The sequence below is a fragment of the Eschrichtius robustus genome, chromosome 20, assembly GCF_028021215.1.
Source record: "Eschrichtius robustus isolate mEscRob2 chromosome 20, mEscRob2.pri, whole genome shotgun sequence".
NCBI lineage: Eukaryota > Metazoa > Chordata > Mammalia > Artiodactyla > Eschrichtiidae > Eschrichtius > Eschrichtius robustus.
In genome coordinates, this window is record NC_090843.1 from 23,552,956 (window position 1) to 23,578,425 (window position 25,470).

The window sequence follows — 25,470 nt, forward strand, 5'->3', positions numbered from 1 at the left end:
CCGCGCACGAGCGGTAACGGTCGGGTGATGTCTTTGCTAACTTTTCTGGTTCCCATTGTGGGTGACAAAACCTTGCGGGTGTGGGAGCTGAGCTCTGGACCCACGGCTGAGGCCTTGTAAGTGAGCCGAGCCGGGGCGGAGGGAGGGCTGGAGGAAGCCACCTCGCGCCTCAGTAACTGGGCGCCCCGGGGTACTGCTTCAGCACCTCATCTGCCTGTGGTCTTCGCTGAGAGGAATCTTAGTTCTAGAGCCGACCTGAGCAGTCAGCTCATCCTCACACTTTTTTGAGAGATAGTTCCCAACAGCTGGCATTGCCTCCTAATGCTTCTCGAAGCTTAGGTTTTCAGAGGGAAACTTGTTGCTGAAATGAGAAGTGTTTGGAGTTGCAGGCTCACCACAGTTGCCTGCGGCGAAGGGCTGGGGGAATAGAAGGGAACGGGCGGTTTGGCTTCCTGGGCGTGAAATTGCCTGCACTTACTTAGCATGGGATCACCCTATGGCATTCTCTCTTCACAGTCTTCTCTCAGTTTGGCCTTCTGTATTCGGTCCGAGTCTTCCCAAACGCAGCGGTGGCCAGTTCTGTGTTCTATGCCATCATCAAGGTTTAGTCAGCAAGGGATGCCCACAGAGCCCAAAAGGCATGCGACCAGAAGCAGCTTTTTCAGGCATCTCCAGTGAAGGTGGGTCCAAATGTGGAATTTCTCGCTCTACTGGGATGAAGTGCTGAATTTAAAACTAATAGGCCATCGGGAATTCCCTGGGGGTCCAGTGGTTAGGACTCTGCACCTTCACTGCTGAGGGCCCGGGTTCAATCCCTGGCCCGGGAACTAAGATCCCAGGGGGGGAAAAAAGGCCAGTGTTTGTACAGCACTGTGGTGTACAGGATGCTCTCAGATGCACTGCTCCACTGATCCCCCAGTTCCCCAGTTCTTTCTTTCTTTTTTTTAGATGAAGAAACTCGAACTCAGGATGTTTAAGTGACTTACTTAAGGTTCATGACAGTAAATGTGGAAACTAGAGGCCAAACCCACACTTAACTGATGTTGAACACCATGTCATTTTATGATGCCCCTTAATTTAAGAAATCTTCACAAGAGTCTTCCTTATATTTACTTTTATGTGGATTTTAAATCTGTGAGGTTGACAAATTGTTTTATTAATTAATTAATTAATTAATTAATTTATTTATTTTTGGCTGCGTTGTGTCTTGTTGCTGCGCACCGGCTTTGTCTAGTTGCGGCGAGCGGGGGTTGCTCTTCGTTGCGGTGCGTGGGCTTCTCATTGCGATGGCTTCTCTTGTTGCGGAGCACGGGTTCTAGGCACGCGGGCTTCAGTAGTTGTGGCTCTCGGGCTCTAGAGCACAGGCTCAGTAGTTGTGGCACACGGGCTTAGTTGCTCTGTGGCATGTGGGATCTTCCCGTACCAGGGATCGAACCCGTGTCCCCTGCATTGGCAGGCGGACTCTTAACCACTGTGCCACCAGGGAAGTCCCGAGCTTGACAAACTTTTGTCAGATGTAACATAAAGGAGGCTTCGTCATCATCATCACTCTGAAACTGCCTCTTCAGAACTCCCTTCAGATTCCAGAAAATGGTTAAAATATTCTTTAATGCATTGTAGAAACCTTATTCCATATTAACATGCCATCCAATTTTACTTCCCCAGAATTAACATTTCATTATGTGCCTCCATTCAGCCACCATTCCTTTTTCAAGGACCTTTTCAATTTCTCTGACTACGTGAGTGAGGCTTCGATTTCGCAGACCTTTCACTTTATAATTGTGTGTCTTCTCTGATTGGCTTCTTGCTCTGGCTACTTCCTACTGACCTTGCTGCCTATTCTCACCCATATTTCTTTACTCACTGATTTCACCTTTATTGACTCTGAGAACTCTCCTCAGATGTGACTCCAGGTACGCTACCTCCCACTTCTGTACCCTGTTTAACACCCTCTTCAATCCTGGCTGTACTCCCTGGGATTGAAATGATTTCATGTCAGACATTCTTTAATTTGCGGACCCTGCGACCATTTCACATAACCACTCAGATATTACGGATGGTCCTGGAAATATTATGAGACAGTTACTTGGTATCAGTTGTGAGTAATGAGTTCTTTTCTTACATTGGACATTAAGACCATTCCATAAGCTTAGGTTCTGAGATTTTCACAGCATAAAGCCCGTCACTGATAGAGTTATGAAGAAAATGTTCTACAAGTCACTATAGAGTTGAAAGGAAAGGGCATTCCATTAGATTTCTTTATTTAATGCAGAGCCTTAGTTTAATACCCACACCCCCGAAATTGTTACCTACTTAATTATGCATTCTCTTTAAATTTTATTTATTTATTTATTTGGTTGCACCGGGTCTTAGTTGCAGCAGGCGGGCTCCTTAGTTGCGGCTCACGGGCTCCCCAGTTGCGGCACGTCGGCTCCCCAGTTGCAGCAGGCAGGCTCCTTTAGTTGTGGCTCACAGGCTCCTTAACTGTGGCGTGCGAACTCTTAGTTGCAGCATGCACGTGAGACCTAGTTCCCTGACCAGGGATCGAACCCGGGCCCCCTGCATTGGGAGCATGGAGTCTTAACCACTGCACCAGCAGGGAAGTTCCAATTATGTCTTCTTTTATTCATTAGCAGGTGTACATACTTCTTATCTTTTTTCCCCTGTGTTTTTTATAAATACAGACAAGAGAGTAACATCTTCAAATAAAATGAAGGAAAGGCCTAATGTGTCTGAGTTTTTCTCAGTAGCACGAAGGGAAATGTTTGCCAGCAAGAACTGTGGCCAGGTTATCCCAGAAGTCAACTGTCTCTACTACCCAGGGGCTCAAAGCCCTTCTGAAGCTTCCTAATTGTCCAGGACAGCTCCATTATGACTCACCGTACAGGGCCTAGCCTCCCTGTTTTAAATGTTGCGACACTCAACATTTATAAATTAGTCTTGGGCTTCCCTGGTGGCGCAGTGGTTGCGAGTCTGCCTGCCAATGCAGGGGACACACGTTCGGCCCTGGTCTGGGAAGATCCCACATGCTGCGGAGCAACTAGGCCCGTGAGCCACAATTACTGAGCCTGCGCGTCTGGAGCCTGTGCTCCGCAACAGGAGGGGCCGCAATGGTGGGAGGCCCGCGCACCGCGATGAAGAGTGGCCCCCACTTGCCACAACTGGAGAAAGCCCTCGCACAGAGGCGAAGACCCAACACAGCCATAAATAAATAAATAAAAATTAAAAAAAAAATTAGTCTTCATTTCTCCTTTCCAGCAGGCAGCTTCAGTTGGAGAAAGTAATTTCATTTTCTTATGTACTCATTCATTCACTCAGTCAACAGACCATCACTCCTCTATTATATGCCAAGATCTATGCTTGTTTCTGGTAACAAGGAAAGAATAATATATGGTTCCTTCAAGCACTTAAGGAGCTCATAAACTAGTGACAGAGGAAGATGCACAAACACATCAAAAAAGAATTAACAGTGCTTTGAATTTATTTGTATTATTTGAATTTTTATGACTATATTTCTATACTACACCCTGTTCAAAATGGAAATAGACATTTAAGAAAGAACTAGTGATGTAAAAAATCCACAGTAATATGTAAGTTATTTAGAGAGCTAAGTCTGGAAATATTTGCACTCTCAAAGAAGCTTGTTAATGCAGATGAACCTCTAATTCTTTTGGTTGCTTTATTTACATTTATAGAGGTATACGTATTCCCTCTTCTAACAGGGGTTAGTAACTTGGGGAGGGGGTGCTATAGATTAAGGTCCTAATTCAGTGGCAGGTCTATCTTATCTCCTCTTCAGGTCATATTCTCAAGCAGGATGAGATGACTAAAACAGTTCACTTCCTTTGCTTACCCCCAGCCCCGTAATAGGCTTCTGCTGGGCTTCCTTGGTTGCTTTCATCATCACTTTCACTACCAGAGGTCAGGGAACCTTCTGGTTAATCAGGGGCCCTGGAAATGATGCAGAAAAGTACTGACTTAAAAATAATAAATAACATTTATTTAGGGTTCACTGTGAACTCATTGCTTAAAATGTCCTATTTAATCTTCACAACCACTCTATGAAATTGGTATTGATAAATCTCAGGTATATCCAAAGTAAGTCTCTATGTAGGGTTGTGATATTTTTAGGTCTTTTATGTCTTTAGGTTCGTCTCGGCACCAGACATAAGGCGGTTTGACATAATACGCTTGCCCTGAACAGCTCCAGATGCCAAGAATTGGCAAATTACTACTTTGGTTTCAGTGGGTGGTCAAAAAGGATCATCAGGGTAAACTCTGTAGATTTTCTTTGACTAACCAGACTCCTTTCAACATTGAACCCCTAGACTTTAGAGAGAAGCATAGAGCAGGGCTATGGGGAGGAGATGTGAGAGGCTTCCACATGGAAGTATCTGAACATTGGCCTGCCACCTAGAATTAGTGATAATCTCAATGACTTGGATGGTGGTGTCCATAATTTTCTCCAGTATTTGTATGGTATATAATAAAAAAGTGTTGTCTATATCTAGTCATTCATTTGCAAGTCTCACTTGACTTTGAAGCTATAGCATACCTAAACTATTACCTGGGATTGCTGGAGTTTAGTTTTTATCTCTAACACCAGAATATTTTGAAGTCTAGCCTTTAATTCAAAATCCTAACAGCTTCAGGATCTTTCTAACCTTGAAGAAAGGGAAAATGAAGATATTGTGACACCACTTCAGAAGCAAAGCCTGAAGTTCTTCTGTGCTTTCGAGGTGGTGTTGCCCTCCCACGAGTGCAGGAGTCCTGGAGTTGGCATGGCTGAGGAACCTTTGGATAAGTTGGAGGAAGGTCTGTTTTCCAGTATGTGTGTGTGTGGGGAGGTGAGGGAGTGGGATTTCTCTTTTTTCCTTTCTTTCTGAAACTCAACTTTTAGATACATCATCACCTTGGCTAAGCAACTAAAGCCCTGGGCAGAATTTTTCTGCCTGACAATATAAGTTTTTATCTTAGGCAATACCTGACAGCACCTTAAACTTTAGAATTTTAGAAATGAGTGCCTGCCAAGAAGCTTAGGAGGAGGGAAAATTAGTTAGTTGTTTTTTTTTTTTTTTTTGGTTAATAATTTGTTTTGTGCTCAAATAGTCCTTCAAATACAGATGTCTTCTGGCCTTCAGTTATCCCAACAAAATCATTGTCTAAAGATTGAAATAAACTCTTGTGTAAATGTTCAGTCCTTTGCCTCCTATAGAGGGGCCTGAGCGGAAAAAGTAAATGTAGATCCCTAGAAAGGGGATTCCGATTGGTACTGAGTTTTTTCCTAGAATCCATGGCACTTGGGCTTAGGGTTTTAAGTCAGAGGCAGGGCTGTTAGCGAATGGAGTGGCGAGGCTCCACCATCCACCTGAGTGGGTGATGGTTGAGGAGAGGCCAGATCATCTGCACTACCACCAAGTCTATCTCACTGTATGAATCCAGCCCTTTACGCACAGGAGAGCAGGGTCTGTAGCAGTGTAGCCTCAGCTTGTCCATTTGAAATCTGTGAGTAACATGAGATTTGTGCCCCGTCCTTGGTTTGCATTTCCCATCGAGTATTTTAGGAACTTCCAGAATAGATCTGAGCAGTAAAAATGTGCCATGCCAGGGTATACCTACAACAGAGACATTCAACCGTACCCCAGTGTTGTGCCTGCCCTTAATCACTAAGATAATGATCTAAGAATGACAGATGCATTTTTAGTTTTAAACACATAACCTCGAAATCAGTTATTCAGATAGGCATTTTAAATTCATCTGTTTTGGTTGGATTTAGGGTCATTATCATTCCTTATGAAAAGGAAGGTAACCCAGAAGCTTGCTATTCAGAAGGCTATGACAGATGCATTCCGGAAACTGCTGATTGTGGTTTTAGGTAAGACCTTTTTTTTTTCAGTACTCACTCAAAGTTCATTAAAATAAATGTCCTATGATATGTCCTTTAGTTGTAGTAAAAGTAGCTCTTATATACTTTATTTTTAACTTTTCTCTCTTTGAATATCATTCACAGGCACAGACTCAATTTCTTATATAATGATAATAACTTTTTCTTACTGATGTTCAAGTATTCACAACTTAGCTACTAGTAGCAGCTTTAAGATGACTCTTTGTCCTTTCAGCATTATCCTAGAGAATTTCTTTTTTTTTTTTCACACGCGCACACACACACACACACACACACACACACTGTATTTTATTTTTACAAGAGATAAATAGACTGACACCAAGCATTGTAAATGGATGACCACAACAAAAGCAACAATGATTGCAATTACCAAACACGAAACACACTCATACTATGTCATAATATTGACATTCAGTCCGGTAATCCTCCGCTGTAACAGCTCCTTTACTTTGCAGTGAAAATTGATTTCTATATTCTTTACCTCTGAGTCCTTGTGGAATTTTTTCTTTTTAATTCAAACAGAAAGTCACAAAAATTATACTCATCCTCATCAGTTCACTCAGTGCCGTGTAATTAATTTTTTTTTCATCTTGATCTTTTGTTAGCACTTTTATGAGTTCATCAGGTTTCCATTAGAGTTCTGAAAATGCTTATTCATTCAGTTCAGCAGTACAGTTCCCAGAAACCTGTACTTGTCAGAGTCTTTTCTATGAATTCCTTGAAGATGAAACCCTTTTATAGGAACATATTTGCAAAAGCATCAGAGTACACCCAGAACTGTCTGTAACTGACAAAAGACTTAAAAATGACCATGGATAAAGATTTGATGAAAGTTCATAATAGTGCAATTGACAATGAAATTTAGTTTTTTCTGAGATATACATTTTAAAGTGATAACTAGAATTATGACTTATAACATGATACCAGAACATATAAGATTTTTAGAAATTTCACGTAATGTCTGAAACATTTATATTAACATATTTCCATACAGATAACCCAATGAAAGTTTAGTATTAGTTGTTTTGTTTGTTTGGTTTTTTATCCTGCAGGTTCTTATTAGTCATCAGTTTTATACAAATCAGTGTATACATGTCAATCCCAATCATCCAATTCAGCACACCACCATCCCCACCCCACCGCAGTTTTCCCCCCTTGGTGTCCATATGTCTGTTCTCTACATCTGTGTCTCAACTTCTGCCCTGCAAACCGGCTCATCTGTACCATTTTTCTAGGTTCCACATACATGCCTTAATATAGGATATTTGTTTTTCTCTTTCTGACTTACTTCACTCTGTATGACAGTCTCTAGATCCATCCACGTCTCCACAAATGACTCAATTTCGTTCCTTTTTATGGCTGAGTAATATTCCATTGTATATATGTACCACATCTTCTTTAACCATTCGTCTGTCGATGGGCATTTAGGTTGCTTCCATGTCCTGGCTACTGTAAATAGTGCGGCAATGAACATTGGGGTGCATGTGTCTTTTTGAATTACGGTTTTCTCTGGGTATACGCCCAGTAGTGGGATTGTTGGATCATATGGAAAATCTATTTTTAGTTTTTTAAGGAACCTCCATACTGTTCTCCATAGTGGCTGTATCAATTTACATTCCCACCAACAGTGCAAGAGGGTTCCCCTTTCTCCACACCCTCTCCAGCATTTGCTGTTTGTAGATTTTCTGATGATGCCCATTCTAACTGGTGTGAGGTGATACCTCATTGTAGTTTTGATTTGCATTTCTCTAATAATTAGTGATGTTGAGCATCTTTTCATGTGCTTCTTGGCCATCTGTATGTCTTCTTTGGAGAAATGTCTATTTAGGTCTTCTGCCCAGTTTTGGATTGGGTTGTTTGTTTCTTTAATATTGAGCTGAATGAGCTGTTTATATATTTTGGAGATTAATCCTTTGTCCGTTGATTTGTTTGCAAATATCTTCTCCCATTCTGAGGGTTGTCTTTTCGTCTTGTTTATGGTTTCCTTTGCTGTGCAAAAGCTTTGAAGTTTCATTAGGTCCCATTTGTTAATTTTTGTTTTTATTTCCATTACTCTAGGAGGTGGATCAAAAAAGATCTTGCTGTGATTTATGTCAGAGAGTGTTCTTCCTATGTTTTCCTCTAAGAGTTTTATAGTGTCCGGTCTTACATTTAGGTCTTGAATCCATTTTGAGTTCATTTTTGTGTATGGTGTTAGGGAGTGTTCTAATTTCATTCTTTTCCATGTAGCTGTCCAGTTTTCCCAGCACTACTTATTGAAGAGACTGTCTTTTCTCCATTGTATATCTTTGCCTCCTTTGTCATAGATGAGTTGACCATAGGTGCGTGGGTTTATCTCTGGGCTTTCTATCTTGTTCCATTGATCTATGTTTCTGTTTTTGTGCCAGTACCATATTGTCTTGATGACTGTAGCTTTGTAGTATATAGTCTGAAGTCAGGGAGTCTGATTCCTCCAGCTCTGTTTTTTTCCCTCAAGACTGCTTTGGCTATTCGGGGTCTTTTGTGTCTCCATACAAATTTTAAGATGATTTGTTCTAGTTCCGTAAACAATGCCATTGGTAATTTGATAGGGATCGCATTGACTCTGTAGATTGCTTTGGGTAGTATAGTCATTTTCACAATATTGATTCTTCCAATCCAAGAACATGGTATATCTCTCCATCTGTTGGTATCATCTTTAATTTCTTTCACCAGTGTCTTCTAGTTTTCTGCATACAGGTCTTTTGTCTCCCTAGGTAGGTTTATTCCTAGGTATTTTATTCTTTTTGTTGCAATGGTAAATGGGAGTGTTTCCATAATTTCTGTTTCAGATTGTTCATCATTAGTGTATAGGAATGCAAGAGATTTCTGTGCATTAATTTTGTATCCTGCAACTTTACCAAATTCATTGATTAGCTCTAGTAGTTTTCTGGTGGCATCCTTAGGATTCCTTATGTATAATATCATGCCATCTGCAAACAGTGACAGTCTTACTTCTTCTTTTCCAATTTGTATTCTTTTTATTTCTGTTTCTTCTGTGATTGCCATGGCTAGGACTTCCAAAACTATGTTGAATAATAGTGGTGAGAGTGGACATCCTTGTCTCGTTCCTGATCTTAGAGGAAATGCTTCCAGTTTTTCACCATTGAGAATGATGTTTGCCATGGGTTTGTCGTATATGGCCTTTTTTATGTTGAGGTAGGTTCCCTCTATGCCCACTTTCTGGAGAGTTTTTATCATAAATGGGTGTTGAACTTTGTCAAAAGCTTTTTCTGCATCTATTGAGATGATCGTAAGTGTTTTATTCTTCAATTTGTTAATATGGTGTATCACATTGATTGATTTGCGTATATTGAAGAATCCTTGCATCCCTGGGATAAATCCCACTTGATCGTGGTGTATGATCCTTTTAATGTGTTGTTGGATTCTCTTTGCTAGTATTTTGTTGAGGATTTTTGCATCTATATTCATCAGTGATATTGGTCTGTAATTTTCTTTTTTTGTAGTATCTTTGTCTGGTTTTGGTATCAGGGTGATGGTGGTCTCATAGAATGAGTTTGGGAGTGTTCCTTCGTCTGCAATTTTTTGGAAGAGTTTGAGAAGGATGGGTGTTACCTCTTCTCTAAATGTTTGATAGAGTTCACCTGTGAAGCCATCTGGTCCTGGACTTTTGTTTGTTGGAAGATTTTTAATCACAGTTTCAATTTCATTACTTGTGATTGGTCTGTTCATATTTTCTGTTTCTTCCTGGTTCAGTCTGGAAGGTTATACCTTTCTAAGAATTTGTCCATTTCTTCCAGGTTGTCCATTTTATTGGCATAGAGTTGCTTGTAGTAGTCTCTTAGGATGCTTTGTATTTCTGCGGTGTCTGTTGTAACTTCTCCTTTTTCATTTCTACTTTTATTGATTTGAGTCCTCTCCCTCTTTTTCTTGATGAGTCTGGCTAATGGCTTATCAATTTTGTTTATCTTCTCACAAAACCAGCTTTTAGTTTTATTGATCTTTGCTATTGTTTTCTTTGTTTCTATTTCATGTATTTCTGCTCTGATCTTTGTGATTTCTTTCCTTCTGCTAACTTTGGGTTTTGTTTGTTCTTCTTTCTCTAGTTCCTTTAGGTGTAAGGTTAGATTGTTTACTTGAGATTTTTCTTGTTTCTTTAGGTAGGCTTGTATAGCTATAATCTTCCGTCTTAAAACTGCTTTTGCTGCATCCCATAGGTTTTGGATCGTCGTGTTTTCATTGTCATTTGTCTCTAGGAATTTTTTGATTTCCTCCTTGATTTCTTCAGTGATCTCTTGGTTATTTAGTAACCTCCACGAGAGGCTGTTTCATCTTCAGGAGAAGAGACATCTCAGGAAAATCCTTTTCCAGAATTATTTTCTCTTTCAGACCTTTCTACAGAAAACACTACTTCAGAAAACAATACAGCACAAAATGTTTCTGGACAAATTATTTCTACAGGAAACTCTACTCTCCCAGGAGGAACTGGCCCTGGAAACACTACCCATAGGAACGTCTCCACTGCACATTCTACTGTTGCTGCAGACAACAGTATGCCAACTGTTCAACACACCAACGAAACACAATGGGAGTAGCACAACACGGGCACTGAATTATCCTCTAAGCCCACAGGCTTCACTTTCCTGGGGTTCACATCCCCGGGTGATCAAGTTGAAACTCAGCTAAAGCAGCAGCTGCGGTCCCTCATCCCCAACAATGTCATGCGAAGGCTCATTTCTCATGTTATCCAGACTTTGAAAATAGACTGCTCGGAGACCCACGTGCAGCTGGCCTGTGCCAACCTCATCTCTAGAACAGGCCTCCTGATGAAGCTTCTCAGCAAGCAGCAAGAAGTAAAGGTGTCCAAAGCGGAATGGGATACGGACCAGTGGAAAAGTGACAACTCTGTCAGTGAGAGCACAGAAGCCCAGAGTGAGCAGAAAGAGCAGGAGTCAAGTGAGGTGAGGAGAACCCCTGAAACATGGGACCTGGACTTTTACTCAGTTTAGGACATGCCATGAACGTGCCCAAGCAGGAATACCACGGGCTCCTAGTCTGTATCTTACCTTCAGCCGTGAAACTGGCTAAGACAGTGATCTCCCACTTGGCTCATTTAGAGAGTGTGCCACTATTCCTAGGGTAGACGAGAAGAGGACATAACACAGGACAACTAAATTGTAGGTAAATAAATTGTAGAAGAAAAGGCTAATGATAAGATTAATAACACTAAATTTAGCTTGTTCTTATAGAAGCTACTCGCCTGGAAGGATTGGGTTTTATAGTAGTTTAAGAATAGTTAGCTATTGTTTAGAATAGGTTTAAGAAGAGTTAGCTTTCATCCCTTGTATCTCCTTGTTTTTAAAAAATTTGTCATTTATTTTTTTAGCTCACAAAAGAAGTTCCAGGATATGGCTGTAACAACAAACTCATCTTGGCAATATCTGTAACTGTAGTAGTGACGATTTTGGTTACAATTCTCTGTCTCATTGAGGTAAGGACAATAATTCATTCAGATTCAGAACCCACAAACTTGAGAATCAAAGCCACCTTTCCACCCACTACTACTTGATTCTTCTCTTTAGTCATGAGGACTGAGATACACTTTGTTCTTTTACTGAAAAGTATATTCCCAGGATTTTTTGTTTCCTTTTTTCTTTTTTGGCTGCGTTGGGTCTTCATTGCGGTGCACGGGCTTCTCATTGCGGTGGCTTCTCTTGTTGTGGAGTACGGGCTCTAGACGCGCGGGCTCAGGAGTTGTGGCGCACGGACTTAGTTGCTCCACAGCATGTGGGACTTTCCGAGACCAGGGATGGGACCCGTGTCCCCTGCACTGGCAGGCAGATTCTTAACCACTGAACCACCAGGGAAGTCCCAATTCCAGTATTCTTAATCGTTTGTGTAGATCCATATTCCAAACAAGTGTCATTTTCCTCCTGCTTAAAAATACTTCTTTTACCCTTTCTTATAGTGAAAGTCTACTAGTAATGAATTCTTTCAGCTTTTGTATGTCTGAGATAGTCTTCATTTTGCTTTTGTTTGGACAGATCTGGGTATAGAATTCTAGCTTGATAGAATTCAATGCACTACTTTAAAGGTGTTATTCCACTGAGTTCTCCTTTACATTGTTTCCAGCACGAATTCTGCTGTCGTTGTTATCTTTGTTCCTCTGTACGTAGTGTATAGTTTTTTCCTCTGGCTGCTTTTAAATTTTTCTCTTTATTGCTGGTTTTGAGCAATTTGATTATTTTTTGTGCCTTGGTGTAGTTTTGTCCATGTTTCTTATGCTTACAGTTCATTGATCTTCTTGACTTTGTGGGTTTATAGTGTTTGCCAATTTGGAAAAGTGTTGGCTATTATTTCTTCAAATTGTTGTATTTCTCCTCTCCTTCATGGACTCTAAGTACCCATGTATTAGGCCAGTTGACGTTGTTGCACAACTCACTGAGGCTCTATTCATTTTTGTTGTTGTTTTGTTTTGTTACTCTTTTTGTTTCATTTTGGATAGTTTCTATTGCTATGCCTTAATGTTCACTGACCCTTTCTTCTGCAGTGTCTAATCTGCCATTAACCTCGTTCCGTATCTTTTTCATTTAGACATTGTTTTTAATCTCTAGAAGCACAATTTGGGTCTGTTTTACATTTTCCATGCCTATACTTAACATTTTCAGTGTTTATTCTGGGTTTATTAACATACGAAATGCAGTTGTAATAACTTTTCTTCATGTATAATAACTTTTTAAATGTTCTTTTCTGCCAATTCTAACATCTGTATGGATTATGGGTTAGTTTTGATTGATTGCCTTTTCTCCTCAGTATGGGTCATATTTTCCTACTTCTTTGCATCCTTGGCAATTTTTCATATGATCCCAGATATTGTGAGGTTTAGTTTATTATTTGCTATATATATATATATATATTCCTGTAAAATGCTTGGGCTTTGTTTTGGGTGAAATCAAGTTACTCAGAACAATTTTATTCTTTTAGGTCTAGTGTGTAAGATTCGTTGGGTAGGAGTCCAAGTAGCCTTTAGTGTGGAGCTCACTGTATGCAACTACGGAGACAAGTCCTTTCTGAGCATCATGAGGTTTTGCAGTCTGACTTGTAGGAACAGGTACTATTCCTACAACCCTGTGTGATATCCAGTTATTCTTATTATTAATCCTTTCATGTGGTTCTTTTCCTGGCATCAGGGAATTCCTCACACAAATGTACTGACCAATACTTTGTTGAATTCTCAAGAGATCCCTCTGCATGTCTCCAGAGTTCTTTGTCTGTGCACTTCTTTTCTCTCTGATACTCTGCTTTGGGAACTCTAGTTACGTTGGTTTTCCCAGACTCTCAGCTCCATTTCCTCAGTCAGGGGGTCCACCAGTCTCTGCCAGGACTTCTCTTCCCTTTACCATGACCTGGAAACACTCTCAGAGAAGTAAGGTAGGGCAATTAGAGGGATCACTTCATTTATTTCCCATCTCCTGGAGATCACTGAACTTTATTGCCTGAGGTCCAGTTTCTTGAAAACTGTTGTTTCATATGTCCTGTCTGATGTTTTCATTGTTTCAGGTGGGAGGTCAAATTGGTCCTTGTTACTTCATCTTGGCCAGAAGCCAATAACATAGTTTAAGTCTGTTTTGTTTTGATACAGGGTCCAGTTAAAGATTAGGCATTGCATGTCATGTCTTTGTTTCCTTTAATCTAGAATATTTCCCTACTATTTTTTTTGATGTTTTATGACATTGGCATTTTTGAAGAGTCTAAGCCAGTTGTCTTGTCAATTGCCCCACAGTCTGGATTTGTCTGTTTCCTCATTAGATTCAAAGTAAACATTTTGGGGAAGAATACTATATAGGTGATGTATTCTTCATACTTCATCACTTCAGGTGGCCCAGTGCTAAGTTTGATCACTTGACTGAGGTGGTATCTTCCATATCTCTCCATTGTAAAGTTATTTTTCCCCTTGGTAATTGATAAATAATATGTGGGGTGATACGTTGGGATCAGTGAAGATCCTACTTTCAAACAACTCTTCACCCAACTGTGCATCAATGATAATCCTTGTCTGAATCGATTATTACATTGATAGTTGCCAAATGACACTTTCCTAATTCTATCATTCCTTTTGCATTTATTAGCTGACATTATTCTATAAAGAAGAGCTCCCCCACTTTTCATTTTGAGTATCATTATGAACTCATGTGCTTTTTTAAAAAGTAACTATGTTATACCTTATTATAACGATAGTGTTATTCTTTGGAATGTTCCTTTTGTCCAGATTTGGCCAATGCGATCTCTGTTATTGTTTAACCACACGATGCTTTTTTCTTACTAGAATGATTTCTAATATATTACTACTCACAAATAGGAACTGAGAAAAGGACTCCAGAAGGTGCGGTCTTATTCAGACTCTTCTTAGAAGTCCGCCTTCTTCCTGCGTACTCTCAACCCCAAGTGAGGCTTTCGGGTTGGAAGGAGATACTTCTGAATTAAACTACAGATCAATGTCACCCAATTCTAATCCCTATTCCCTTTTTTCTAGGCATACCATACCTACTGCCATCCTAATCCTTCTGTTGGGCACCTCTCTCCTCCTCTATATTTACTTACAACAGTCAAGAGCAGCAATTGGCCAACCGGCCCCTATCCAGTTCTCCAGTCCATATGCCCCAAGAACTCCTTTTTGCACTGGTCTGTGGTGGCCTTGGCCTACCTCGTCTACCCACTCAAGTAACTCTTTTACCACGAATTTAATTACCTGTGTTTCCCTTTATAGGGTCTTACCTAGCCGTATGGCCTGCTGCCTCTGCCAATTTAAAAATACTATTGAGGTTGTCTGTAAGACAGTCAAGCTGCGTTGTGACAGTGAATGCCTGACAGACGTCACACGTTGTGGTGAGTCTCAATTGCGGGATAATAAATTTTTTAATTTTAATTTAATTTTTTAATAATTTTTATTTTTAATCAATGATGATAAATTTTCAAATTAATGATGTAATTGCATTATTTTAATTCATTCATTCAGCGTTCCAGCTCCCTACGTTTCTAAGAACTACCCCCTTGCTAAAAATCAGATTCTTGGTTACGTTATTAAGCTAATAAGAGCTCAGGTACATAGTTAGCTTAATAATGTAACTGATCCGCATACATAAAGGAACAAGAGAAAGGCATGGAAGGGGGAAGGGAATTCACATTAACGGCCACATATCCTATGCTGTGCTCTCGGCAAATGAGAACTTATTCGTAGAGTGCATCACAGTTTGTAAACTGATTTTATATACATTAGGTCTCAACTACCCTTTGTCTTATAGGACAGGTGTAAATATAATTTTGTTTCTTTTATTTGTTTCTGCAATTTTATAAAGAGTACAAGTGATGCTGTTTTATGTCCTATTGGGAGCCTGAGAGTTTCTGGTTCCATAACCAGAAGCTGCTACCTAGCCCTTCTAATGGATGGGAGAGCTAGTTTATTCTTAGACTGTCCAGCTCTGAACTTGCTCTGAATCTCAAGCTTTTCTATCCACAAAACACTCAGGGGCTTTCAACTATTTTTCTATGTATCAGATTTATTGGCACTAACTTGATGACTTCCAAAATGTGCTTTCCTGCCCAGGTAGCTTGAATACAGGTCTCTTTCAGTGATCTAGAGCACGTCATATATAGTAACACTTTACTACTTCTGTAAAGACAATATTGCTGATTTTTCAACACAATTTTTTTTTTTTTTTGGCCGTGCCACACAGCTTGTGGGATCTTAGTTCCCCACCCAGGGATTGAACCCGGGCCACAGCAGGGGAAGTGCTCGGTGCCAACCACTAGACCACCAGGGAACTCCCCCAAACAATTGTTTTACTAATTATCTTGCTCCCTTCTCGCCCAGAAGTGTGCAGAAAAGGCATTTTTCATCTCCTTTTACAGGTGAGGAAAAACAAGATCAGAGGTGTTAAGTGCTATGATCCTAGTGCCCTGATCTCCTATCCCCAGTTTGGGGCTCTCTGCAAGCCCATGCTCCTCCTTTCTCATGACCCTTCCCTCCTCCTTTGACCCTCACCAAAAATACTTTTAATCCTTTTGGAAGAGAAGCCCAGCTACACAATGGTACACATTACCTTCACACAGTCAGAAGCTTTGGATGGTTCCCCCAGTAAAGCTGGAAATATTAGAAGTAAAATGAAATGAAAGCAAAGTAGCCATCTGACAGAAGTTGCTTTCTGCCTTCTACATTTTAGGACCTCAAGTATTATTCCATTGATTTGTTGTACATTCCGCATTGGCATGCAATCTGGCAAATCTCTTAACTTATACCCCAGATCCCTGGCCAAATTTTAGCAAAGAGCCAGGGCGGACATAGTGTTTTTTTCTGTATAGAGCCTTCTGTTATGGCGGCTGGGATATATGGAAGCAGGGAGTGAGCAAAGGACTCGGTGGGTGGGTGGAGAAGGGCATGTCCAGGTGACCACCTGTTTGTGGCGGTTGTTGTCGTGGTCATCTGTGACAGTAGCAAGAACGCAAGCTCACTGAAGAGGTGGAGAGAGGAAGCCTCACACTCCTCTGCCTCTGAGGCAGGACAGGATGGGGTATGTGAATGTGAGGAGTCACAGTAGATCTGCAGAGAGTCCAGCTGAGTAGGGGAGGATTTGTCTTCCAGCCTTGGCTATTCTTGAGTACTGGCCCCTGGGAACCAGTGGAGTAATCCTGAATATAGTGACTATATTTCACGCTACAGAATTTTCTGAGTAGATAGCCACTTTTTCAAGAGATACCTTTTTCACATTTTCTTGTTGCCAGTCATAGGCTTAAGTGTGGGTTTCTTTTTCTCCTAAGTGGCACTCAAACGTTGACTGATTCCTAATTTATTTGGCTGTGGCCTGACAAAAAGCTGTCCCATCAGTCTTCAGTGATCAAAAACAGTCTCCTCTTTTTTGCCAGATGAAGAAACATCCCTAGAGAATGCAGAAGGATCGTTGATGAAGGTGTTACAAGCGTGGAAGAAGAACAACAGCCCCGAGCTGACTATTGAGTCAGAGAGGGCATCCTCAGATAAAAGTGCTGTCAGCTTGTCAGGCTTCATGAATGAGCAGCTGGACTTTAATAATAACAGTGATGTTATCAGGGCACGAAATTACATACTGCCTTATATCTCAGAGGGAGATCTAGGAGATGTGGAATCAACATTATTACCATTCCTTCAACTTCTTTTTTCAAATACACAAGATGGAGATATGCCGCTGGGCCTTTTGAAAAACAATACAAGGAGCCCTTCTGTTAAACGTGCACGCAACAATTCAACTAATAAAAATAGATGGAGGAAACTCCATTTTCTGGAAAATTTGTTAGATGCAGAAACTCAAGAAAAAATGGATGAGGTGAAAAAGGAAGAAAAACCTGCCACGCGTACGCGTTCCAACCTTTTAAGTGCCATGTATAAACGCTACATCTTTCAAAAGAAGTTGGAAACTGCCCAACCACAGAAAGACAGCCTAGCAAAGACTAAGAGTACAGAGGAAAAGCTGCTGAGAGTGAACAGGGTCCTCAAGGGCCCGAGGGGCCTACAGAAAATGCACCTCCAAGCAGTGGGAGATGAGAGCGTCTGGGGGAAACAGAATGCCCAGCCATCTGTGGCGAGCACTGCCGAAGAAAGAAGGCTCAGGAGGCCATCCCCAAGAAAGCTGAAACAGCTACTCATGGTGCAGAGGCCCAGGAAGCTGGTGGGAAAGTCCTCCAATGCAGAGTCTTCATTCATAAAGGAACACAAGGCAGCAGGTTCCTCTACCCTGAAACAGTACTTCAAGGGCAGGCCTTCTGCCTCCATCCCTCCAGAATCCCCACCTGAGGTTAAAAGCAAATCAAAAGACTTATCCAACACTATACTTGTTTTAGAAGATGCAAAGGCTAGAGTTAGAAATATTAAGGATTTTGAACTAATCTCACATTCTGGGAAAAAAATACATCTTCCATAAAATTAGGACTCATCGGGTCCACAGAAAACCCAAAGTCAAAAGGAGTCAAAAGTTCAGAAAGAAAAGTTCGCCCAATAGAATGATGCTTGCAAGCCCTCCGTTCTCTGTAGGGAGGAGTCTCATAAATTCCCCTCCGCGAGAGCCTGTTTCATCTTCAGGAGAAGTGACTTCTCAGGAAAATCCTTTTCCAGAATTATTTTCTCTTTCAGACCCTTCGATAGAAAACACCACTTCAGAAAACAATACTGCACAAAACGTTTCTGAAGAAATTATTTCTACAGGAAACTCTAGTCTGCCAGGAGGAACCAGCCCTGGAAACACTACCCATAGGAACGTCTCCACTGCACATTCTACTGTTGCTGCAGACAACAGTATGCCAACTGTTCAACACACCAACGAAACACAATGGGAGTAGCACAACACGGGCACTGAATTATCCTCTAAGCCCACAGGCTTCACTTTCCTGGGGTTCACATCCCCGGGTGATCAAGTTGAAACTCAGCTAAAGCAGCAGCTGCGGTCCCTCATCCCCAACAATGTCATGCGAAGGCTCATTTCTCATGTTATCCAGACTTTGAAAATAGACTGCTCGGAGACCCACGTGCAGCTGGCCTGTGCCAACCTCATCTCTAGAACAGGCCTCCTGATGAAGCTTCTCAGCAAGCAGCAAGAAGTAAAGGTGTCCAAAGCGGAATGGGATACGGACCAGTGGAAAAGTGACAACTCTGTCAGTGAGAGCACAGAAGCCCAGAGTGAGCAGAAAGAGCAGGAGTCAAGTGAGGTGAGGAGAACCCCTGAAACATGGGACCTGGACTTTTACTCAGTTTAGGACATGCCATGAACGTGCCCAAGCAGGAATACCACGGGCTCCTAGTCTGTATCTTACCTTCAGCCGTGAAACTGGCTAAGACAGTGATCTCCCACTTGGCTCATTTAGAGAGTGTGCCACTATTCCTAGGGTAGACGAGAAGAGGACATAACACAGGACAACTAAATTGTAGGTAAATAAATTGTAGAAGAAAAGGCTAATGATAAGATTAATAACACTAAATTTAGCTTGTTCTTATAGAAGCTACTCGCCTGGAAGGATTGGGTTTTATAGTAGTTTAAGAATAGTTAGCTATTGTTTAGAATAGGTTTAAGAAGAGTTAGCTTTCATCCCTTGTATCTCCTTGTTTTTAAAAAATTTGTCATTTATTTTTTTAGCTCACAAAAGAAGTTCCAGGATATGGCTGTAACAACAAACTCATCTTGGCAATATCTGTAACTGTAGTAGTGACGATTTTGGTTACAATTCTCTGTCTCATTGAGGTAAGGACAATAATTCATTCAGATTCAGAACCCACAAACTTGAGAATCAAAGCCACCTTTCCACCCACTACTACTTGATTCTTCTCTTTAGTCATGAGGACTGAGATACACTTTGTTCTTTTACTGAAAAGTATATTCCCAGGATTTTTTGTTTCCTTTTTTCTTTTTTGGCTGCGTTGGGTCTTCATTGCGGTGCACGGGCTTCTCATTGCGGTGGCTTCTCTTGTTGTGGAGTACGGGCTCTAGACGCGCGGGCTCAGGAGTTGTGGCGCACGGACTTAGTTGCTCCACAGCATGTGGGACTTTCCGAGACCAGGGATGGGACCCGTGTCCCCTGCACTGGCAGGCAGATTCTTAACCACTGAACCACCAGGGAAGTCCCAATTCCAGTATTCTTAATCGTTTGTGTAGATCCATATTCCAAACAAGTGTCATTTTCCTCCTGCTTAAAAATACTTCTTTTACCCTTTCTTATAGTGAAAGTCTACTAGTAATGAATTCTTTCAGCTTTTGTATGTCTGAGATAGTCTTCATTTTGCTTTTGTTTGGACAGATCTGGGTATAGAATTCTAGCTTGATAGAATTCAATGCACTACTTTAAAGGTGTTATTCCACTGAGTTCTCCTTTACATTGTTTCCAGCACGAATTCTGCTGTCGTTGTTATCTTTGTTCCTCTGTACGTAGTGTATAGTTTTTTCCTCTGGCTGCTTTTAAATTTTTCTCTTTATTGCTGGTTTTGAGCAATTTGATTATTTTTTGTGCCTTGGTGTAGTTTTGTCCATGTTTCTTATGCTTACAGTTCATTGATCTTCTTGACTTTGTGGGTTTATAGTGTTTGCCAATTTGGAAAAGTGTTGGCTATTATTTCTTCAAATTGTTGTATTTCTCCTCTCCTTCATGGACTCTAAGTACCCATGTATTAGGCCAGTTGACGTTGTTGCACAACTCACTGAGGCTCTATTCATTTTTGTTGTTGTTTTGTTTTGTTACTCTTTTTGTTTCATTTTGGATAGTTTCTATTGCTATGCCTTAATGTTCACTGACCCTTTCTTCTGCAGTGTCTAATCTGCCATTAACCTCGTTCCGTATCTTTTTCATTTAGACATTGTTTTTAATCTCTAGAAGCACAATTTGGGTCTGTTTTACATTTTCCATGCCTATACTTAACATTTTCAGTGTTTATTCTGGGTTTATTAACATACGAAATGCAGTTGTAATAACTTTTCTTCATGTATAATAACTTTTTAAATGTTCTTTTCTGCCAATTCTAACATCTGTATGGATTATGGGTTAGTTTTGATTGATTGCCTTTTCTCCTCAGTATGGGTCATATTTTCCTACTTCTTTGCATCCTTGGCAATTTTTCATATGATCCCAGATATTGTGAGGTTTAGTTTATTATTTGCTATATATATAAATATATTCCTGTAAAATGCTTGGGCTTTGTTTTGGGTGAAATCAAGTTACTCAGAACAATTTTATTCTTTTAGGTCTAGTGTGTAAGATTCGTTGGGTAGGAGTCCAAGTAGCCTCTAGTGTGGAGCTCACTGTATGCAACTACGGAGACAAGTCCTTTCTGAGCATCATGAGGTTTTGCAGTCTGACTTGTAGGAACAGGTACTATTCCTACAACCCTGTGTGATATCCAGTTATTCTTATTATTAATCCTTTCATGTGGTTCTTTTCCTGGCATCAGGGAATTCCTCACACAAATGTACTGACCAATACTTTGTTGAATTCTCAAGAGATCCCTCTGCATGTCTCCAGAGTTCTTTGTCTGTGCACTTCTTTTCTCTCTGATACTCTGCTTTGGGAACTCTAGTTACGTTGGTTTTCCCAGACTCTCAGCTCCATTTCCTCAGTCAGGGGGTCCACCAGTCTCTGCCAGGACTTCTCTTCCCTTTACCATGACCTGGAAACTCTCTCAGAGAAGTAAGGTAGGGCAATTAGAGGGATCACTTCATTTATTTCCCATCTCCTGGAGATCACTGAACTTTATTTGCCTGAGGTCCAGTTTCTTGAAAACTGTTGTTTCATATGTCCTGTCTGATGTTTTCATTGTTTCAGGTGGGAGGTCAAATTGGTCCTTGTTACTTCATCTTGGCCAGAAGCCAATAACATAGTTTAAGTCTGTTTTGTTTTGATACAGGGTCCAGTTAAAGATTAGGCATTGCATGTCATGTCTTTGTTTCCTTTAATCTAGAATATTTCCCTACTATTTTTTTTGATGTTTTATGACATTGGCATTTTTGAAGAGTCTAAGCCAGTTGTCTTGTCAATTGCCCCACAATCTGGATTTGTCTGTTTCCTCATTAGATTCAAAGTAAACATTTTGGGGAAGAATACTATATAGGTGATGTATTCTTCATACTTCATCACTTCAGGTGGCCCAGTGCTAAGTTTGATCACTTGACTGAGGTGGTATCTTCCATATCTCTCCATTGTAAAGTTATTTTTCCCCTTGGTAATTGATAAATAATATGTGGGGTGATACGTTGGGATCAGTGAAGATCCTACTTTCAAACAACTCTTCACCCAACTGTGCATCAATGATAATCCTTGTCTGAATCGATTATTACATTGATAGTTGCCAAATGACACTTTCCTAATTCTATCATTCCTTTTGCATTTATTAGCTGACATTATTCTATAAAGAAGAGCTCCCCCACTTTTCATTTTGAGTATCATTATGAACTCATGTGCTTTTTTAAAAAGTAACTATGTTATACCTTATTATAACGATAGTGTTATTCTTTGGAATGTTCCTTTTGTCCAGATTTGGCCAATGCGATCTCTGTTATTGTTTAACCACACGATGCTTTTTTCTTACTAGAATGATTTCTAATATATTACTACTCACAAATAGGAACTGAGAAAAGGACTCCAGAAGGTGCGGTCTTATTCAGACTCTTCTTAGAAGTCCGCCTTCTTCCTGCGTACTCTCAACCCCAAGTGAGGCTTTCGGGTTGGAAGGAGATACTTCTGAATTAAACTACAGATCAATGTCACCCAATTCTAATCCCTATTCCCTTTTTTCTAGGCATACCATACCTACTGCCATCCTAATCCTTCTGTTGGGCACCTCTCTCCTCCTCTATATTTACTTACAACAGTCAAGAGCAGCAATTGGCCAACCGGCCCCTATCCAGTTCTCCAGTCCATATGCCCCAAGAACTCCTTTTTGCACTGGTCTGTGGTGGCCTTGGCCTACCTCGTCTACCCACTCAAGTAACTCTTTTACCACGAATTTAATTACCTGTGTTTCCCTTTATAGGGTCTTACCTAGCCGTATGGCCTGCTGCCTCTGCCAATTTAAAAATACTATTGAGGTTGTCTGTAAGACAGTCAAGCTGCGTTGTGACAGTGAATGCCTGACAGACGTCACACGTTGTGGTGAGTCTCAATTGCGGGATAATAAATTTTTTAATTTTAATTTAATTTTTTAATAATTTTTATTTTTAATCAATGATGATACATTTTCAAATTAATGATGTAATTGCATTATTTTAATTCATTCATTCAGCGTTCCAGCTCCCTACGTTTCTAAGAACTACCCCCTTGCTAAAAATCAGATTCTTGGTTACATTATTAAGCTAATAAGAGCTCAGGTACATAGTTAGCTTAATAATGTAACTGATCCGCATACATAAAGGAACAAGAGAAAGGCATGGAAGGGGGAAGGGAATTCACATTAACGGCCACATATCCTATGCTGTGCTCTCGGCAAATGAGAACTTATTCGTAGAGTGCATCACAGTTTGTAAACTGATTTTATATACATTAGGTCTCAACTACCCTTTGTCTTATAGGACAGGTGTAAATATAATTTTGTTTCTTTTATTTGTTTCTGCAATTTTATAAAGAGTACAAGTGATGCTGTTTTATGTCCTATTGGGAGCCTGAGAGTTTCTGGTTCCATAACCAGAAGCTGCTACCTAGCCCTTCTAATGGATGGGAGAGCTAGTTTATTCTTCGACTGTCCAGCTCTGAACTTGCTCTGAATCTCAAGCTTTTCTATCCACAAAACACTCAGGGGCTTTCAACTATTTTTCTATCTATCAGATTTATTGGCACTAACTTGATGACTTCCAAAATGTGCTTTCCTGCCCAGGTAGCTTGAATACAGGTCTCTTTCAGTGATCTAGAGCACGTCATATATAGTAACACTTTACTACTTCTGTAAAGACAATATTGCTGATTTTTCAACACAATTTTTTTTTTTTTTTGGCCGTGCCACACAGCTTGTGGGATCTTAGTTCCCCACCCAGGGATTGAACCCGGGCCACAGCAGGGGAAGTGCTCGGTCCCAACCACTAGACCACCAGGGAACTCCCCCAAACAATTGTTTTACTAATTATCTTGCTCCCTTCTCGCCCAGAAGTGTGCAGAAAAGGCATTTTTCATCTCCTTTTACAGGTGAGGAAAAACAAGATCAGAGGTGTTAAGTGCTATGATCCTAGTGCCCTGATCTCCTATCCCCAGTTTGGGGCTCTCTGCAAGCCCATGCTCCTCCTTTCTCATGACCCTTCCCTCCTCCTTTGACCCTCACCAAAAATACTTTTAATCCTTTTGGAAGAGAAGCCCAGCTACACAATGGTACACATTACCTTCACACAGTCAGAAGCTTTGGATGGTTCCCCCAGTAAAGCTGGAAATATTAGAAGTAAAATGAAATGAAAGCAAAGTAGCCATCTGACAGAAGTTGCTTTCTGCCTTCTACATTTTAGGACCTCAAGTATTATTCCATTGATTTGTTGTACATTCCGCATTGGCATGCAATCTGGCAAATCTCTTAACTTATACCCCAGATCCCTGGCCAAATTTTAGCAAAGAGCCAGGGCGGACATAGTGTTTTTTTCTGTATAGAGCCTTCTGTTATGGCGGCTGGGATATATGGAAGCAGGGAGTGAGCAAAGGACTCGGTGGGTGGGTGGAGAAGGGCATGTCCAGGTGACCACCTGTTTGTGGCGGTTGTTGTCGTGGTCATCTGTGACAGTAGCAAGAACGCAAGCTCACTGAAGAGGTGGAGAGAGGAAGCCTCACACTCCTCTGCCTCTGAGGCAGGACAGGATGGGGTATGTGAATGTGAGGAGTCACAGTAGATCTGCAGAGAGTCCAGCTGAGTAGGGGAGGATTTGTCTTCCAGCCTTGGCTATTCTTGAGTACTGGCCCCTGGGAGCCAGTGGAGTAATCCTGAATATAGTGACTATATTTCACGCTACAGAATTTTCTGAGTAGATAGCCACTTTTTCAAGAGATACCTTTTTCACATTTTCTTGTTGCCAGTCATAGGCTTAAGTGTGGGTTTCTTTTTCTCCTAAGTGGCACTCAAACGTTGACTGATTCCTAATTTATTTGGCTGTGGCCTGACAAAAAGCTGTCCCATCAGTCTTCAGTGATCAAAAACAGTCTCCTCTTTTTTGCCAGATGAAGAAACATCCCTAGAGAATGCAGAAGGATCGTTGATGAAGGTGTTACAAGCGTGGAAGAAGAACAACAGCCCCGAGCTGACTATTGAGTCAGAGAGGGCATCCTCAGATAAAAGTGCTGTCAGCTTGTCAGGCTTCATGAATGAGCAGCTGGACTTTAATAATAACAGTGATATTATCAGGGCACGAAATTACATACTGCCTTATATCTCAGAGGGAGATCTAGGAGATGTGGAATCAACATTATTACCATTCCTTCAACTTCTTTTTTCAAATACACAAGATGGAGATATGCCGCTGGGCCTTTTGAAAAACAATACAAGGAGCCCTTCTGTTAAACGTGCACGCAACAATTCAACTAATAAAAATAGATGGAGGAAACTCCATTTTCTGGAAAATTTGTTAGATGCAGAAACTCAAGAAAAAATGGATGAGGTGAAAAAGGAAGAAAAACCTGCCACGCGTACGCGTTCCAACCTTTTAAGTGCCATGTATAAACGCTACATCTTTCAAAAGAAGTTGGAAACTGCCCAACCACAGAAAGACAGCCTAGCAAAGACTAAGAGTACAGAGGAAAAGCTGCTGAGAGTGAACAGGGTCCTCAAGGGCCCGAGGGGCCTACAGAAAATGCACCTCCAAGCAGTGGGAGATGAGAGCGTCTGGGGGAAACAGAATGCCCAGCCATCTGTGGCGAGCACTGCCGAAGAAAGAAGGCTCAGGAGGCCATCCCCAAGAAAGCTGAAACAGCTACTCATGGTGCAGAGGCCCAGGAAGCTGGTGGGAAAGTCCTCCAATGCAGAGTCTTCATTCATAAAGGAACACAAGGCAGCAGGTTCCTCTACCCTGAAACAGTACTTCAAGGGCAGGCCTTCTGCCTCCATCCCTCCAGAATCC

General features: G+C 41.0%; 1 protein-coding gene and 1 pseudogene across 1 annotated transcript; both read left to right on the top strand.

Moving 5' to 3' along the window:
- Positions 1-18,339, top strand: LOC137755297 (RAD52 motif-containing protein 1-like; annotated as a pseudogene).
- Positions 18,333-24,921, top strand: LOC137755303 (leucine-rich repeat-containing protein 37B-like). Its single transcript, XM_068531396.1, has 4 exons — positions 18,333-18,616; positions 19,042-19,146; positions 22,422-22,540; positions 24,575-24,921. Exons 1-3 carry the CDS (start codon positions 18,377-18,379, stop codon positions 22,431-22,433), a joined length of 357 nt encoding a protein of 118 aa, XP_068387497.1. The 5' UTR covers positions 18,333-18,376; the 3' UTR covers positions 22,434-22,540; positions 24,575-24,921.
- The last annotated feature ends 549 nt before the right edge of the window (positions 24,922-25,470 follow it).